Source organism: Antennarius striatus, chromosome 6 (assembly GCF_040054535.1).
Source record: "Antennarius striatus isolate MH-2024 chromosome 6, ASM4005453v1, whole genome shotgun sequence".
Lineage (NCBI taxonomy): Eukaryota > Metazoa > Chordata > Actinopteri > Lophiiformes > Antennariidae > Antennarius > Antennarius striatus.
In genome coordinates this window covers 23,202,065-23,221,805 of record NC_090781.1, presented here as the reverse complement: position 1 = coordinate 23,221,805, position 19,741 = coordinate 23,202,065, and the positions used below count along the sequence as shown (strand labels likewise).

General features: G+C 40.2%; 1 protein-coding gene across 1 annotated transcript in view; it reads right to left on the bottom strand.

Moving 5' to 3' along the window:
• Positions 1-19,741, bottom strand: part of gria4a (glutamate receptor, ionotropic, AMPA 4a) — an 82,681-nt gene that overhangs the window by 28,672 nt on the left and 34,268 nt on the right. The window contains exons 4-11 of the mRNA XM_068316788.1: positions 18,091-18,143; positions 17,813-17,944; positions 15,551-15,604; positions 14,476-14,634; positions 9,883-10,050; positions 9,080-9,184; positions 8,152-8,262; positions 1,322-1,528 (exon numbers count right to left, since the gene is read on the bottom strand). Of these exons, the coding sequence (XP_068172889.1) occupies positions 1,322-1,528; positions 8,152-8,262; positions 9,080-9,184; positions 9,883-10,050; positions 14,476-14,634; positions 15,551-15,604; positions 17,813-17,944; positions 18,091-18,143 (989 nt within the window). The remainder of the gene's footprint in view (positions 1-1,321; positions 1,529-8,151; positions 8,263-9,079; positions 9,185-9,882; positions 10,051-14,475; positions 14,635-15,550; positions 15,605-17,812; positions 17,945-18,090; positions 18,144-19,741) is intronic.

Genomic DNA, 19,741 nt, shown 5'->3' with positions numbered 1-19,741 from the left:
ACGACAAGGTGCTGAAAATATCCCCAAACATTCTTCCTTGACTTGCAGGAGTCAACAGAAACGACTACAAGCAGAACAAATCCAACCCGATTAGTCGATGCAGCACTTCTGCTGTGTCACCTTCCACTATATGGATCCCGCAGGCTAATTAATTCTCTTTGCAGTTCTGTAACAACATCTCCACTTTCTCTCTCGTCCACAAAGTGACGGCCAACAATGTCGTCTGTCTGCACGGTGATAAAATTTGCATTGAGACAGCAGCGGGAAATCTCACACGCTGCATGGGCATCAGAGGCATAATTAGCTATCTTGGTAAATTCTCAAGAGATGAGAGGGCTTGGAGACACAGAATCTGTGCTGGAAAGAGGGGCTTGTCCCCCCCCCCCCCGTAAAAAAAGTTATTTTCTAGCGTTTGCATGATTACTTTAGGTGGGAGTCACAATAGCAAGAGTACATACACAATGCAATGCATTACAGCTGTGGTATTTCATCTTTATTGCGATGACGAAGTTCTTTGCAGTCTTGAGCCAACATAATTCCTGGGGGGTGGGGGGGTGGTCACTAATTTGTTCCATTGTTGAATAAAGTGTTATGAATTGAATTCTCCTTCAACGTTTGCTGCATTGCTCATTTGTCCTTAGGACGTTATTCTGTATAAATTATTGACAAAAAAAACGACTAAAAGTTTCTGACTGTAGCTGAACAACTTTTACAAATTATGTTTATAGAGAACGAATTAGTTACACCAAATAAACTAATAGGGAAAACAATAAGGAAACTCCATTGTGAGCTGAGGATTAAGGAAAGCAAAGAAACAAACAAACAAACAAAAAATTAAACAAAAAAACAAAAACTTTTTCGATTAAGTTCTGGAAAGTAAATTTAAAACATTTGCCAGTGATTGTATTACTGATATCATCTGTATCCTTAACTTTTCTGCAAATTGGTAGACGTGTTAATTAGCATTTGTTCATTATGTTGATAGAAATGCTAATCGGTCGACATTACATTTCCCTCGTCAATAGATTTTGTGTTGCAAATCGGTCGTGTATGAGTGTAATTTCCAGGAGAATGAGCTGAGATGTTTAAACTTTATATTAGTTAAATGATGGGAAATTAACCAAAAATCTGTTTTGGTAGTCAAATATTTCCTTTTTGTTTTTACTGTGTTAATGCCTCCTTTCTGGTGAATAGTCTGAATAATGATATTGTTGATGGGTTTGCTTTTTAAATGTCTGAACCTTGAACCTGAATTCTATGATATTCTAAGAAATAAACTGAACATAGACAAACTGAATAAGGGAAACAATTTGAAACTCACCCCATACACGAGCTCTCCAACCATGCCATTCCATATCTTTGTTTCTGGATCTCTGGCTCCGTATTTGCCGTCCGGTACGATGGAGATCTTGTACTTTATGCCAATGTGTTTGGCAATCTCCGAAGCCAAGTCCACGCAGTATCCCTCGAACTGGTCATTGCCTTCAAAAAGTTCCCAGTTCTTTTTCAGCATCACGTAAGGACCCTCCTACAAAGTCGGCATAAAGGGAGAAAGACACAACTGTTTGGAGGAACATGACAGCAAGGATTTTTTTTTTAAAAAATGAGGAAAATCTAATCTTATCAAGAAGAGCCAAGAGTGTTGGTTGTAAACAGAACCGTAAAAAGAAGACCGACACCAATGAAAAGCATTCCTGGGAGAATACATAGCTTTATATATTGTGAAAAGAAATTATTACTTTTTTTTACCGCACACAAAGCAACACAAGTCAACAAAGTACACCAATGGGATATTAAACTGGGCAGTTAGATTGCAACATGAAGTCATATGAAGTCATATACAGTACACTGAAGGTCACACATCTCAATTCTATATTTTTTTAAAGTCAAATCACAACAGAAAAAAAGATATTACAACAGTTTGACATTTAACACCTCTCATCTGTTTGTGATATTGAATTGCTTATTTTGCACAAATCTACATTCCTCCACTGAGATTCACACATGAATCAATAAAATCACCAATATTAAGATGAAGAAAATAAGAGGAAAGGAACACGAGAGCGAGGTAGAGGAAGGAGATTAAGAGTGTGACTGTGGTCATGTAATCATATAGAGATGAAATGATTACTGTGCATACAGGGAACAGCTGAAAACAAGCAAGGATGGTGGTGAAGATGGGAATAGGAATGATACACAAATAGAATCACACACACACATGCATATACACACAGATGTCCGAATGACACAGCATCCATCGGTAGCATGTGAGTTATGTGAGTCTGCCTGAGGCAACTCACCCTGTAATCTAACACAAACCAAGCCAATTAAAATGTTATCAAACCCTTTTTAATCAAAGACTAATCTCATCTAATTAATCAAAGACAGTTTTGTAATATCCAGCAGTATGAAAAGGTCCCCGGAGATAAAAAAAAAAACAAAAACAAAAAAGAAATAATACAGAATGATGAAATATTTTGGGTTCAATGCTTCTTCCAGGAAATTAAGTCAAGATGGAAACAAGAACAGTTTAATCAAACGTGATTGTTTGCTGACATGTCTTAAAAGGGGTCAAATGAGCTGTAAAATCACTCGCACACAGATTTGGAGGAAAATCCACAAAACAATTTTGCATGTGAGCATCGAAGTACAATAAATGTCATCTAGATCTAAGGTGAAAGCAGGAAAATGAACAACACAAAAACAGGGACGCTTGGGTTCACATTTACTCACTTTCTTTTGATTAAACCAGGAATTGTAATGGAATTAACTCCCTTGATTTATTAGAATAAGACTGAAAGATGAGATCAATTTTTTATTTCTAAAACCTATTCAATGACTCCTTGTATTTACATGCAAAAACTACATCATTTTAGCAGAAGTTTATTTCATGTCTTCAATTCTTTGATAAAACTGGCTTGGTTTTGTTTTTAGTGATGATTAGCAAATAAAAGCATGCAAACACAGACTTAAAATGAGCATGTTAATACTTTACAAATATTAACACACTATCATTGTGGGCATGTGAGCATGTTAGCATGAGCATCTACAGCACCGGCTCATCAGAGCTGCTGGAGTATGACTCAGTCGACAGCGATCCATCATCAGTTTGTATGATTCAGATTCTTCCAGGCTCAAACTGAAGCTGCAATTCCTGAAGCTGTCAAACATTTTCTCATAGATGCTCATGTTGATTGTGTTGAATGATTTGTGCATGAGCAAATACAAAAAAACAACGACAACAAAAACAAAAACAAGAATATAGGGAGAATTCTATTACATTCACACATGAAAGGTTGAAACACAAACAAAAACAAAACGTCGTCACATTTCATAGAACTCATCAGAAAATCAGTCGGAGTAACAAACATCCTTTCAATCAAATGTGATTCGACCAAAAACAAGAACGGAGATGAGACTTAGGTAATTAGTTTCTGCCGAACTCCTTCATCACAACATCATCATCATCATCATCTTCATCATCATAATCATCATACACAAAAGTGTCACAATAAAACATTTATCTGAAAATGTCATTATCTGCGGAATGAGCAGGTCCCAGGGCTTTCGCTCCATTGACTCATCATAAAAGTTAATGTCAATGAGCTGCTTAATGGGTTCAAGTAAATTTGTTCTGATGGATCGACGCGGCCGTGAGAACGGATCCCTAGCAGGCTGGAAGGGATGAAGACGTGAGCTGGAAAACCTGACAGGTGGCTGGAAAGCAGTGGAGACTTCAGGAAGTTGCTGAAGTTTGTAGACATAAGAATCCTAATTGTTTCTACAGTTTAATAAGATATATATATGTTCTTTTTTTCTACATTACATTCTTTATAATGCAATAATATATCCCCGTTTCAAATAGTGGGAGTGTAAAGTACATTAGTGTAGGTGTTTGTGCAATTATTTCTCAAACAGACGGTTATTTTCAGGTTTAAGGCTGTGGATAAGCGTAAAAAAAAAAAAATTAATTACAAACTATGCATTAATGACATATTCTCAAAGTCCAGGGGGCTGGGGAGCACAAAGGTGTCTCATATCAGGATAATCACCTTATTAGTGACCCTCCCTTGAAAAATAAAGCTAATCATGTTTAAGACAATGAATCTTAAATAGATCCATTTGTTAAAAGGTCAATACATCCATTTTTGTTGCTTCTATCACGTTACCCACAGGCTTACCAAGCTAGAGGTTCAAGTGTTTGAAATGAGAAACAGGTTATTCCATTTTAGTTAAGACTTCACATTTATTATGGGAGCAGCTACACATAAACACACGCATGGTGTTGGAGCTCTGCCAACACTGGCACTGTTTCACTTTAAAGCCTTCTTAAGGTTTGTTATCACTTTGCCCCAGATGCCTTTTTCTAGTAATGCCAGTGGTGTGCATGACTGACTTTGTGTGTGTCCTCGATGTTATTGCAAACATTTACCGCTGGGTAGAAAGCCCCCATGCCCGGGTGTTGCATGTACCATCAGGCAGGAAAATAAACGGCAAGAAACAGGAGGTGAAACAAGGAGAGAAAGATAACGAAGGTTGAAAGGGAAAAAATAAAAAATGAAGAAAATGCAGATGGAGTGAGAGCTGTGGGGCATGTTGGCTGCATGACACTACGGAAGAATGATGAAGAAGCAGAATATAAACAGATTGCTGGAGGGACAATAGAGGAAATATCCCAGCAAAAAAGGGGGAAGCATGAACGAGAGATAAAGGAGGAATATGACAGTGAAAAATTAAGAGAAAAAGCAAAAGGATGGACGGGATAACAGGATGTGAAGAGAGCGGTAACATCTTAGAGGCAATGTCTGGGGCTGATAGGGCAGGAAACACTTCACACCAGCGCCAGAGGTGGACAGGATTTGCTAAGTTAGCTAGCCAATAAATACAGGCAGATGATAGGACAGTCACCACATGTCCAGACTATCATCCAGGCTGTCATCACTTCAGCATTTAAAAAAGCAAGTGATGATCAAGGCAACCCCTGGGACGTTTAATCAGCCAAGCAAGATGTCCAGTCGGATGCAGGGAGCATGCAGGGTAGTCGGTTAGTCACAGCCTGCGTGTCAGTCAGTTCATTCAGTTATTAATTAGTGCAATTACGCTGCAGAATCGTCCGTCCAGTCACATGTGGGGCCAGTGAGTAAGCATGATTGTCTCACAGCTATCCAGCCGTAAAGAGTCGAGTTTAGCAAGTCAGTAAGCCGGTGCCCAGTCAATTAGTCATGTGCCAGTTTAACAGCTTGTCACACTCAGCCAGCCGTAACTATAGTGACAGGTCTTTCAGTACATTGAGTCCAGGTTGACCGACAGGCCAGACAGACATACGGTTGTTGTCAGACTGACCAGTGATTCATCGTACGGCCAAAGTTATTAGCCAACAGTTTGTTAGTCACTTTGAGTAACACAAGTATTTTTTTTTTTGTAACACACAGCCAACATTTTCAGATGCTTTCATATTTTGTTTTCTGTTTTGGTAATGTGACCTACTTTTACATGATCACATGAATAAATGATTTTCACCCTCAGCACGTTGCCCCCGTTGAAGAGCCTTGTGGGACCGTGGTGTCAAACTTTAATTTATGAAAAACACCGTTGGAAAGTTTTACACTGAACAAAAGAAAGATGACATCATGCGCATGTGTTTGCGTTTACCAAGAGATTTCAAGCTGGTTGCTAGGTTACAGGTGTATTCTGACTGTACACATACCCTGTGTTCATGTCTGCTGGATAGCGATGGTGCTACTATCCGTGTTAACTTTAAGATGCATTTGTAATTAGCGGTGTGCATTTGAAAATTATTTTCTCACAATCTAAGTGTTAGGAAAGCAACAAGCAATACAAGTGTGAAAATTGAATTACAGACAAGTTGAATCATTTACAACGACACCGTGTCTATGTGCAGAGCTGCATCCCTAGCGTTGAGTACACTTCCATTCAGGTGTAGAGATTTCAGAGGAGATTGAACATATTAGATTGAGTAAACATGACAGAGTAGATTTACAGAGTGGTGGAGACTGGATGTGGGGGGAGGGGTTCTGGCATGCAAGATCGACATTCAAATTAGGTGCTTTCTCTTGGAAAAACTGCCAAAAAATGTGAAATCAGGAACAAAACATCCTTATTTGGTCATTTTGTCCCTGCAGTGAAACGACTCCAAGACGATCAAATGTCAGCTCTTGATCGAAAAACCTTTGCACAGCTCTCACCAAAATGTCACTTTTATCATGTGAGACAGGGATACAGTCAGCAAAACATTCCATCGTACAAAGGTTCCTTTTTCCTTTTTTTCAGGCTGTCGTCTGTGTTTTTGTCCATACAAGATGAATTCTTTCTCAACAGAGATATAATTCCAAAAAACAAGCAAAAAGAAAAAAGAATTCTCATTTTAATGCATACAGGAAGTTAAAAGGCATGACAAAACAAAAGCGAATCACAGAGTCTTTGTACAGAAGTTCAGACACAGTGTCTGTCTGTCTGTCTGTCCTCTCTGAGGCTGTTTCAGTCTGTTGCTCTGTCTGCAGACCCGCCATCAGTGTCGCAGCAGAGGCTTCCTCATCATCAGAGGCTGCAAAGAGGAGGAGGCGGCTGAGCTAACGTTAGCCAAGGGCTGCTGAGGTCACCATCCACAGAGAAATATGCAGGTGGGGGGGGGAGCGTGGATGAGAGAGCGATGGATATAAGGAAGGAGTACAGAAAGAAAGAAAAAGAAGAATGAAAGACAGAATGAAAGGATGGAGATGAGAAAAGTCAGATGACAGGTAGATGGGGGGGGGGAGAAACAGGGGGAGGAACAAACATCGAAAAGACGTATGCAGTGATGCCACATCGTGTTTTGCACAGTCATCACTTTCAAAAGTCACACAAACTGAATTTCGTTCTGAAGCATAAGTCAAACAAACACAAACAACAGCAGAATGTGATATATTATAACAGAAATGACAGTTGAATTTGAACAAGATGCTCATAACAGAAACTTGTAACAGAAAAACACCTTGCCCTTTAATTTATTGTGTATTTGCTTGGCTCGAGCTTCTCTGACCGCGCCACACCGCTCCGCACTGAGGTCCAATACATTACAACACATACATTGGAACATGTCGTCCAGCAGATTTTATTTTTCTCGACTCTTGCCTGCAGCATGTGTTTCCTTTTCCACCAGACCGGACTGGTTACTACCACTTCTGGCCACCAGAAGCACTGCCGACTTATTAAATCATCATCATGTCCACTTATACTGTATGTGCATACTGTATATGAGCACTACAGCCCTGTGAATACAACTATTTATACTCTGGCCATGCTAGACTCTACTAGAAAGCGCTGAATGGCTCAAGCATCTGTGGCTCGTTTTATCTATCAGCCGAATTTAGTCTCTTTGAGTTGCTTTCACTTGCATCATTTTGCATGCCCAATTGAATTAAAGTGATTGCATTTACAGGAAGAGGGATGGCCACCGTAAAAATGTTGCAGATGGAGTGAAGTGAAATCAAATGTAAGCATAAGATATGCACAAATCCTCTGATTAGTCCTACTTTATCTGTGTTTGTAAAAGAAAGGGGAATAATTATTCTGGGCTGGAGACCAGTGTCTGTGTGAGAGCCATTAGACCAGAGTGGACTGAGGTCCTTTTCTAAACTGCGATCCGAGGTCAGTTCCAGATTTGGCCACTAATGAGACATCAGTGTAATCTTCCAGCTGGACAAGTGCCACTCCCTCCTGGCTGTGGCCTGAGTGATCTCTGTGAATCGTACGGCTCTGCCATCTCTGCCCTGATCTTCCTTCAACCTGATAAAACTCTGCTCTGCATAATTAAATACTTAAATTTGCTGTGCATGGCAATAATGTGAAAAAAAGTTAAATCGGAAATTTGCTCCATCTTCGTTAGAGTCTTACATTCATTGCGTGTTGCAACTACTAGTTGAAGTTCCGAACCCCAGTTTGTTATTTGCATCTACTTTTGCTCTCCATAATTCTAATTTAAGGAGAGTTTGAGCAAAAATAAATAAATAAATAAATTAAATAAATAAATAAATAAAAAAGTGAGAGCAAGGTTTTTGGAGAAATCAGGTTGTTGGAAAAGACAGATTCACCCAAGTCTCAAACAACACCCCCAATCAAACAGGAATGAGAACAGTCTGAGGGGTACATTACCATGATGGTTGTCACAACCACTGTTCGGTTCTCCATCGTTGAGCTGTCATTGGACAGACCATTTTCGTTCTGGACCAGCACAAGTTTGTCTATGTCATTCCAGTATCCGATCTGAACGAGAGAGATAAAGAGAGAGGGAGAAAGAGATGGGGGGGAGGGAGGGGGGGAGGTAGATTTGGAAAGAAATAAAAAGAAAGTACAAGTAGCAGAAAGAATGAGCTCATTTCGGCAGATTTCCCATTAGAACTGTAGCAGATATTGAGAGGTATTGAGTGTGAGCGACGACCTTTCAATAAACAGACATTGCTGTTGAAGGAACACTTGAGAAGCAGGAACATGGTGTAATTTCTCTGTTCTATGTGATGCAAGTACGATTCTTCCCCCACTAAGTGAAATTATGAGCACTTCCAAGTGAGGCCTTGTCATCCTACTTTTTTTCCTTTTCTGAAGGATAGTGTCGAAAGTTTCCTTATTTACGTCTGCATAGAGTTTTATGTGTGCTAAGGTCGTCTGAGAGCTGCTCTCTACTGAATACTTCGAAAAAGCTTTTAAAACGCAAGCTGCGACGGTTCAATTTAGATAACTGCTGTTATGTAAAGATATGATATAAAATGGAGATTTTTTTCAACAATCAGTCACCGAGAGGGATAAAGTAATCAAAATGCAGCGCGTGTTAAAAACTACAGTAGTACAGTAGTAGTCCCTGAAGTGTAAAGGTATGGTTATGTATTTCCAGTGGTGATTAAAATAAAACTTTCTGGCTCAGGGGTCACATTTACTGCAAATATGATAAACAGTGAATATCACTCTTCTGCAACGCTGAAAATGTATCATGGAAATTGGATGGAACCGGTCGGATGAGGTTTTCTGGATGTGTGCAACTTTATTATGGTGGTGTGTTTATCTCTGTCGTTCAGGGGGAGCCTACCTTGCGCGGCCCGTTGCTCTTCAGTTCAAACACATCCATCGTGTAGTTGATCCTCCGACCGTAGTGATCAAACTGAATGTTCCCAGTCAGGCCTTGAATTCGCACCTGAGTTTATAAAGATAGGGAGGTTACGTAAGTTATAAGTGATTTGTCCGGGTTGATCTGGTGATCAACCGGTGTTCTCTTTAGCAGAATAACAATGAGAGAGGCATTACTGGAAATAAAAGTTATGAACGAATGCAAAAAAAAAAAAGAATCAAAAATTGGTTGTAAGTCTGAAAATTTTAAGGATATTATTTAACATTTATGAAAAAAATCTGTTTTCTAAATAACTTATTATTTATTGCTATGTTCTACTTAAAGGACATTAACTGATGATTGAATTAATGAAGTTTAGAAAAGAATTGCATCTACCAATGAGAGTTGATCACAGCCTGGTAGACTTGTTTATGCTCAACAGTGGATCTTAAGTTGATTAAACTTGGATGTAAATTCACTTTTTTCACTTGCTGTATTTTAAATTTTCCAATCATGCCATGAGAAGCACAATCAGTAAGCAAATCAGGACAAAAAAATACCAAGTTACAATTTCACAACTATGTGCAAGTGGATCCAAACCTGGATCATAATCTGGATTCAGGAAATTAAAGATAAATCATATTTATTTAACATAGAGCAGAATCATGAAGAAGAAATGTATTAGAATTACTTAGTTTGAACTGAATATTATAATATATGAATTCAGACACTTCAAATTTGCAAGATTGCTGTTCCTAATAGTTAGAAACGTCTAACTATTTGACCTGTTTCAGAGCCCTCTCCATATCTATCCCTTGGTTCCAGGGAGCAGCTGGATTGGCAAGGCAGTCGCCGGCATTGCCACGGCGACTGATATCAATCTTCTGTCGGCGAAGAGTCCGGAAGGCCTCGGCCATCACAAGGACGCCATCATACGTCAAAGATGAGGTATACTGAGGAATGGAAGATAACCAGTTTTAAACAAATCTCTGAAACATGCTTTTTATAGCAGCCATGCAAACATCGTGGGTCTCGATGCATCTCACTGCTTTGACTTTGACATTACTGTAGATGTAACGTCAGGGTTAATGTGTCGCGTTCCGGTCAGTTTATTTACAGTTTCTTGATAAATTCAATGTCTTTAAAATAACAGAAATCACATTTGAACAACATTATAAAAGCAATTTGTTAGGGGATTCCCTTTCATTGTGATATTTAAATTCCCATAAACGAGTTTTAATTGGATTGTGTTTGAAAAACGATGTAGAATGAAGTCATTAATTCTTCAGAAGATTTGTGAAAAGTGACAGCAAATAAGAGATGATGTGATTTTGCTCTCTAATGAAACTCTTAATGGTGGCGGTGATTTTGATGGATAGTTGGACAAATTCATTAAAGGTACGACACGGTGCGACAGGGGATGGCGCCACGCGTGCAGCTGCAACAAAGACACATGGACACACACACAGACGGGGGCAGTCAAACACACAGCGGGCTGCTGTCACATCACAGCGAAGACAAGTGGCAAGATGAAAACAGAAGGGAAGTAAGAAGTCGGCCGAGACTTCGCCGATGCTCTCAACGCCTCTGCAGGTAGTTTTCTCTCTCGTACTGAAATCCCTTGATTTATATTCCAATAGACGTGTTTTTTGGGAAGCTGCACATCCATATCCTCCTGCCTTCATCTCTCCCTTTTGAAACTAAAGAAGCCTCCGAGCGTGCGAATGACACTTGACCGTGGAATCTAAACCAGGGAGAAAACAACAACAAATGGATCCACCAAGTGCCAGGAGAAGGGCACCAGAGCCTCCTGGACCCATTCACGGTCCAGGTCATGGTAATTTATTTGTCCTTGTACGATGTATGGTTGCACAGCTGCATGAAGCTTTGGAGTTGTTGTCACTTTAAACATGTGGAGCGTACACACGGGTAATTAAATGTATAAGTAGAGCAATGTACAATTATTTCTCTATGTAGATATACACATATAAACAAAAAATAAATCAGCAAATGTATTAATTTTGTATTTTGATGAATGAAAACAACAAAGTGACTATGTCAGATCATTTGTCAAGTATTGTATTCATTTCTTGATGTTTTTTTTCTGTCCATCATCTAACATTTCCTGTCATTTCAGATTCTGCACTGCCCTACATGTAATCAGTTCATTCCCTTTGGATTCGCTCTGACAGTTTTGTTGGACTCGTGACGAGTTATTGGTATATATAACAACATCTTTAGTCTAAAGGGACATCTTATAAAGAGTCCATCTCCCCACATCAAAAATAATGTTAACCGTTAAAACCATTGAATTCAAAATTTCTCCGATTTTTGTCAGCCAAAATTAATCAACTAAATTCAAACAGCCTCTCTATAACTGTTTCATTGTTTTTCATTGCAAGTAAAATTCAGCCAAAAGGTGGATAATGCCTTCTGATTTTGGACGCCCTCTAGTTTAGGCTCTATGTCCGCCTGTGTGTTATCCAAGCTGATTTGCATGCATCTACATTTTGAGTGAGCATGGGCTGAAGTCAGCTGGACAGAATGGAGGCACGCAGTTTAACATGATGTAATGTTTTTCAAAGAGTTTGTGAGCACACACTAGGGAAAGGAATAAACAAGTCAGTGAGCGGTTCTACATTTTGTTTCCATACATTTTTGATTAGCTGCCCAGCCCTAGCATAACACATACAACCCAGTGCAATTTAACTCTGCATTACCACCATCAGACTGAGAACCACAACTGATTTGTGTAATCAACGAAAACACAGGCTTATGAGTGAACTGGACAGATTGAGAAAAAAAGCGACATTATAAACAGTTATGTCTTATCAATAATGCATACTTTTAATCTAATTTCAGTAATGTTGTCATATTTTTCAGACTATGAGTTTGATCCAGACTAAAATATTCTATATTAATTATTAATATAATATTAATATCAGTATTTGATTCATCATCATGAAATTGGGATAAGGCATTCATATCTGCCTCAGGATGATCTCCAACATTTCCACATAACTTTTTATCTAATATACCATCCGATCAATATTTGTCCAGATAAATAAATATCTAGAAAACGAAATGCATTCTTTTTTTGGCCTCAACTGTATGTTAACATGCTAACACATAAATGTTAAACAAGGAGTTGCTCGCTTAAGATTTCTGATTTCGAAGATGCTAACGTGACGGTCTGAGCATTTATCAGGCAGTACAGGGGCCTTTTAAAAAAAACAAACATGTGACTACATGTGACATAAATGATGACGTCATCTACACTGTAAAATAATAAGAAAAACTGAGATACAGACAAAACATATGATGAAAAAGGTCCATTGTTACCAATGCTTTTTTGTTGTGTGTCAGACATGTGAGCAACAGAAGGCTAATATATATGCAGTGATTTATTAAGACAGTACAACCGCTGTGTACAAGAGTTTCTTTTTAATGATATTAAATAACCTCATCAGAGAATGAACCACAGGGAATGTTAAAGAGCAGGGGCAGACTTAATGACACCCAAAAAAAGACAAAGATCTTTCAATTAATTTTTTTTGTAAAATGACATTAAATTTAAAATGAAATATTAAGACAGCGGCTTTGAAGCTGTGTGGACATGCATATTTATTTTGCAGAATCGGTTCTGCACCGATTCCTGGCAAATGAAATGCTTTACAAATGGACATATGTCTATGGAGGCAACAGCGTTATATGTTGAATATGCTAATGCAGATGTTGCAGACCTGATCATATTCTCATCAAGCAACCCGGGGGAAGAGTGTGAAAAATAAATAAAAAACAGACAAGGCCAAAAAGAGATTGCAGCATTGAGTCTTATGGCTGCATTTTAATTTTAAATTAATAATACCTCTCTTTTTTCACTGGGTTTATATATTCTGATTGATGGCTAGAACCCTGAAACCAAAATCTAGTCCCTAGTGTAAAATGGTCCCTGTTGCATTTTTCAATGTTCATTTTCCACAGTTCAACCTGGCCTGAGGCTGCGAGTTAGCCCAAGGCTAAGTGAGCTCAGTTCCTACATGGCTCTAATTAGCCTACAGCAATTTGGAGGCATCTGTTGTCACTGGAGATATCAGGCTTTGTGTTATTGTGTTAAATCATTGAAAGCATGTTTGCTTGTTTAAAGTAGACAGAACATGTATTATTCTTTAAATGCACAAACATGATCACAGACCTGCCTCTATATTGCACATCCGTATGTCACATGCATCCATAATAGGGTTCTCTTCCATTAACACGCTGTTATGCGAAGAGTAAAAGTTGGTTGATTTAGTTGACACCCACTAATGGGATTCACATGCATCAGGTCATTCTGACAAAGATAATTAGCCAATTAATATGGCCCTTCTCTGAAAAACCAATACTGATGGAATATTACCATTTGCAGCAATAAAAGCCTCGTACTCGCCTCTCACCACATATGCATGTGTCTGCAATTTCTGAGAGCACACGGATCTGAGCCAAAGAGCATGGGACACAAAGCCGCAGTATGATGTACTTTTAATTGGTAGGTGGACGTATTTCCAGTTAATATATTCACAAATCAAATGCAATTGGCTGCAGATCAGTCCCTGGTCAATAGAGATGTGCTGAGGGAGAAGAGAACAGATTTAATAGGGAGAGCGGTAGGGGCTAAATAGAGGTGTAATAATGTCCCAGAGAAGGGGACATGAGTAGTGTCAGAAAACACAAGGTGAGGGCGCAGTTAGGGGAAGTGATAAGTTGAAATAGAAAATGGGATGCATATGAAAAGGAAGGCAAGTGGGAATTTGGAAAGAACTAGAAACAAAGATGGGGGAACATTTAAAGCAGAATTTAAAAAAGGAGAAGGAGCATCATGCAGGGCTGACGTGACCCCTGTTGTCTTCAGAATTTGGATGCATCGTATTAACTTTGACACAAGTCATTGAGTCATAAAGGAATTCATGTATTCAATCATCGTTGGATCAGCCAATTGAACGGTCTGATAACCTGAGGTCACACGATGGCTCAGCTGAACCAGATGGTCCATATGACAGTCACATGGTTTCACCATCGTCAGCGTTATGTTTGGCTTTGTATGGTATGTACCAGACTAGCACCGCCTTGGTGTGTGTGTGTGTCTGCATACAGGGCTGAACTGAAATCATGATGTCAAGGAGAAATGCTTGAGCTACATTTACAGAGTAAAGTGAGGATGAACATCTTCCTCTTGTGAGTTTGACCAAGTTGAAGAAAGTTGCCGAAGACAAAAACATCCAAATCAAATTTGGCTGCTGCAACCACATCAAAATGACATCTGTTTGGTTAGTAGCACCACTTTCAGGCACAAATTCCCAATCTGTGTAATTAGGGATGGGACGGAACATCTGTATCACCTTAGGTGGGCTTTCAGACCCAGGGTACTCTCGCTGATCAAGTTTATTCCAGCGCTGCATCAGTTTAATCACGATAGGTCTGCTGAAGTCCACCAGCTGGAAACCAGTGACATTGGCCCCGCCGTGCATGAACCTCTCTAGAGAAATGTCCTTAAACCCCTGAAGAGGACAGAGAAACAAAGACGGAAAGATAAAAAATTAAGCGCAGAATGAAAGAACATCCAAAAAAGCGGCCGAAGCAGAGTGGAAGCAGACTAGAAAACCCCTTCAATGGAATATGTGCACTTCTGCTGACATTATACTCCACACATGCCGACACTTTACGAGATTATTCAAACCTCAATTTAAATATGGAGTGGCCCCCACATTAGTAAGTGTGACTTCACGCAGAGTGACACTTCAGCAGTGAAGCAGCGGTAGAGAGGGATCCATTTGGGAACGGAATAAAGGCATGTTGAGGTTATCTGCGGTCGATGGATACTAATTGCTAAAAGCTCCGACCACCTATCTAGCCTGACCCGGGAGCACTGGCTTCTTTTTGTCAAACTTCCCAGATAGAAATTTTTGGGAAACAGAATTTAGGGATTAAATTTAAAAATGTGCATATTTGTCTGGCTTTCGGTGGATTCCTGTACCCATAACTTTGTCTGAGTTGAGACAAATCAGGATGTGATGATTCTGAAGTACAAGAAAGAAAAAAAAAAGCCCCATGTAATCTGAAGATTACAATATTGTTTTGTTTTTGCTGAAAGTAAGGACAAAAAACAAAAAAACAACTCTTGAACCAACATTTCAATTTAAAATAAATTAAAAACCACAACTATGGCATAAATTAAGATAGATTAAATAATATCTTTAGGAATTCCATGTTTGGATATAACCTTCTCCCTGGATTCCTTCACATATTAACTGCTGTGGGAGTTTATAGCATTACTTCCATTTTCATTGACTTGTATCGCCCCATTCTATGGGTTCCTGATTATCTGCTTTGTTATCTGTAAGCTGCATTTCATGCAGAGAACGAATTGATAATAAAACCACAATGATATCTCTGAAATCTACTGGGAGTTCTTACCAGGTTTGCTATGATGTAATGGTATCCTTTTACATGCTTCCCCACACTGACAGCCTGGAAACAAAGAGAAGAAGAGGAAACATCATCAGGTCTTTGCTGACAGTGCAAGTATTGTGGCAGACCAGGAGGAACGCTGGATTCCACGATGATACCAAGCATTGAAAACGTAATGGGAGCAGAGCAACAGAGCTACGTTTTCCCTATCGGTATCTGTCTCACACTAGCCAGCGAGTGACGAGCCTGTGAGGACTTCACTCGTCCACTGCAGCGGGTTGGCATGACAATGAGCTTTTCTAAAAGATGCCAATGTTTGGGTCAGGTTCAAGTCAAATTAAAAATCCCTGGATACGATATGCAGAAAATTGATAGATGATTGAATTGTATTACTGTATAAATTATGGGGCAGTCCTTTGGGGCAGTAGGTAGCCCTGTCAGACTATCGACCAAAGCCTGATGAAGATCTGGTTAATTATGGAGACCAGAAACACACAACCTGGTCTATGATCCGAAAATGTTTCACCACCATCATCAAACAAACCTCCACTTTATTTCATAATCCTTTCTGCCAGTGAACAGAAATAACTTTTAAATGGTTGACAGTTTAGTAAAGACCTGAAGTCACAACTGAAGTTTGGACATTCATCGTCTGTTTTGTGCAACATGATGTGAAAAAGATGTGGGGAAAAAAAATGGCACGAGGCTTTCTGACAAACAAGGAACAAGCTCCATCACATCAGCATGGCTTATGCAGCAACTAATTCATTTACACATTCCCTTTCTGTGTCTCTCATCCACATCCACAGCTACACACTGATGCAGACAAACAAACACAAACACACACACACACACACACACACACACACACACACACACACACACACATATTCACACAAACACACACAGATCGCAGCTGGCAGGAGCAGACAAACAGAGAAGTCTCTGTCTCAGAGCAGGGATGCCTGCCAAAGCCAGCACTGCAGAGCTCACTGTGATGGGTGTGTGTGTGTGTGTGTGTGTGTGTGTGTGTGTGTGTGTGTGTGTGTGTGTGTGTGTGTGTGTGTGTGTGTGTGTGTGTGTGTGTGTGTCTGCATGGTTGTCCGAGTACACATTTGTTGTGTGTGTCTCGTTGTTCAAGAAGCCAATTAAGAAATTGTCAGTCAGTCTGTCTTTCCGGAACGCTGCTACTGGTGTGTGTGTGTGTTTCGCTCTATGAGCATTTAAAAGCCATGATGTATGCTTTCTGTTGCGAAGCTTGTATTACTCACCGTTATGTATCTTACACATTATATGTGTATGAGTGTGTGTTTGGTTGTGTAATGTTTGTCAGATGTGCAGAAAGATCATGTATGATGACAGGAGGCAGAACCAAAGGGATGTTATGGTGAGACCAGAGTCAAAAGACACACACACACACACACACACACACACACACACACACACACACACACACACACACACACACACACACACACACACACACACACACACACACACATGCTGTCACCTGTCAGAGCTCAGACATCAAGCACAAGAGATAATGTAATGAACATAGACATTCATTAGGTGTCGGTGTGTGTGTGTGTGTGTGTGTGTGTGTGTGTGTGTGTGTGTGTGTGTGTGTGTGTGTGTGTGTGTGTGTATGTGTGCATGCATGTGCCTTTCTATGTTGCAAGTGTGTGTATGATGGAAATCTGTGTGTGAACGGGACAGGACGGAGCGTTCGCTGCAATCACACGCTGATGTCGCTGCTGGGGTATTCGCATTTTTCTCTCTGCGTCATGAACTCCAGGGAAAAAAACTCAAATCTTGTTTTTTTTTGCAGATGTCAGAAAGCATAAGTGGTGTTGCAACAACTAGCTGAGTGGAGCAGACAGCGAGCAGACAGACACCAGTAATCCAACGCACAAAGACCGGGTACTATAACTGTAATTCAATACTCATTTTTTTGATTGTGGTAAAGGTTCTGTTATTTATCTGCTTGTAAAAAACAAAACTCTCTACACTTATTCTGGAAGCGATGTGTCAGTGTGGTTGTTCCACCTCAGTTTTGAGCGTTGCATGCTCGATGATAGCAGGATGTCAATATGATGAAGTGTCCTTCATGCTGCAAGGGGATGCATGATCCTGTACCTCTAACAACTACTTATGATCACATTTTAATGTTAAAAATTATTATTTTGATCACTAAATAATATTGTGTGTTCCAAAGCCCTACTGCCTTCCTTAATAAACTCCTTGTTACACTCATGACAGTAACATCACCTGTTCTAGGATGCTCTGCAGTCTCTCAGGCTCCAGGTCAATGACATATTTTCTCTCCTGACGTCGATCCAGGTCCTCCAGGAGCCGGCGGTACGCCGCCTCGTTGAAGCTCTCTACACAGATGGCACTGACCTGAAGCACACACACATACACACACACACACACACGACTTCAAAGGATGCATCTATGCTCTTGTAAACACAAACAAAACATCACAATAAATTCATGAATGCAAACCATAAAGAAGTTCACAATCATTCACAATCTGATGTCCTGACCTGCCATCCGTTCTGCCCGGCTCTCTCCATGATTGCTTGCAGTATTGCATAACCTGCAACAGAGAGAAGAGGCGGGGGGGGGGGGTGTTAAGGTTAGGGATGGGGGGGTGACATCAACCTGGATGTCTTCACATAAACTAAACTCGTCAGTAAAGGGAACAACTCCAGCAACCTTCTCCTTTTTTGCGACTTTAGTTGAAAGTATGAGGACAAACAGTTGTCATTTGACAATCCACGCTGATTTAATAAAGCCCATAAAAAAAAACTACAACAAAACAACTAAAACAACTTATTCTGAGATTTATTGCCAAGTAAAATCATTTTGCAGCATGGATGGATAATTTCACTAGTATCGAGCCATTTTCTCCTAAAATCAGTGATTCATTCTTGTATATTTTGCAGAGCGCTGGCCCTATCAATTTTTCCACCATGGAACAAAATACAGTTATTTCCTACAAAACAGCGCAAGAAAACTTTAAACGGTCTTAGTGTGTTCCTCTGCATGACGTGAGATTAAAGAAAATGTGACGCGATGAGCAGCGGGTGTTAAAAACTGTTAATGATGATATTTTGAGCAACTGTAGTAAAAAGCAATAGAGGCACAATTTGATTTTATACTAATAACATACAAAACTCTTGTAATAATGGTTGGTGTAATCGCTGTCAAACCTCTGCAGATATTGTGAGACTTCTCCAACAAAGAAAGAAAAATGGGTAAATGGAGCCAATCACTACCTGCCTCCCCCCCCTGCTTTCATAGAGGCAGCTATTTACTGCTTGAGTTGAAACAAAATGCACATTTGAAGCCTCAGTAATCACAGTGTGTACATATGGGAAATGTGTATCGTTGTGTTTTTATGGTTCTGAGAAGTGGAAGGAGGTACTGGAGTGTTGTCACCTGCCCAGCCTCACAAGGATCGCAGTGAGTGTCTCCTAAAATCAGATCGTTCACGTTTGAGTTGCGTGTGATTGATATGTGTGTGTGTGTGTGTGTGTGTGTGTGTGTGTGTGTGTGTGTGTGTGTGTTACATCACGTTAATACAACGTGATGCAACGCACATTCGCACACGTGTGTGTGTGTGTGCTGTTTGCGGATCTGCGTCTTGGGAGGTGTATGGATTTGTCTTTGGGCGCAAGGTTTGCAGACCTACAAATGTATGTGTGTGTGTGTGTGTGTGTGTGTGTGTGTGTGTGTGTGTGTGTGTGTGTGTGTGTGTGTGGTCTGTGATGCACAGCAGAGCGTGGAGCATAAAACAGATCACAGTGCTGCTGCCCATTTTCCAGCACATTACCAGAAGCTGGGGCTGATGGGAGGCTGTAATGAAGGGCCCTGACTTGGCCTAGTCATGGGTGAGCACAGCCCAAACTCCACACATCCATCCTCTGCCCCCCCCCCACCCCCACCCCCTTCCTGCTTTCACCCTCTGTTATACGTTACTGTATATCCCCAGAGGTTTGTGATCCTGTCTGTCCCATTACTCCTGCTCTCTGTGATCTCCCCCCGCACCTCCTCCCGTCCACCTCCACTTTCTCCTCCCTTCCTGCCCCCCCCCCACCTTCTTTACTCCTCCTCCCTTTTCTTGCACTTGTCTTAACCGCTTCCTCTCTTATCAGCCGCTACACTCACCTCACCTGTCTCTGCTAATGCCCC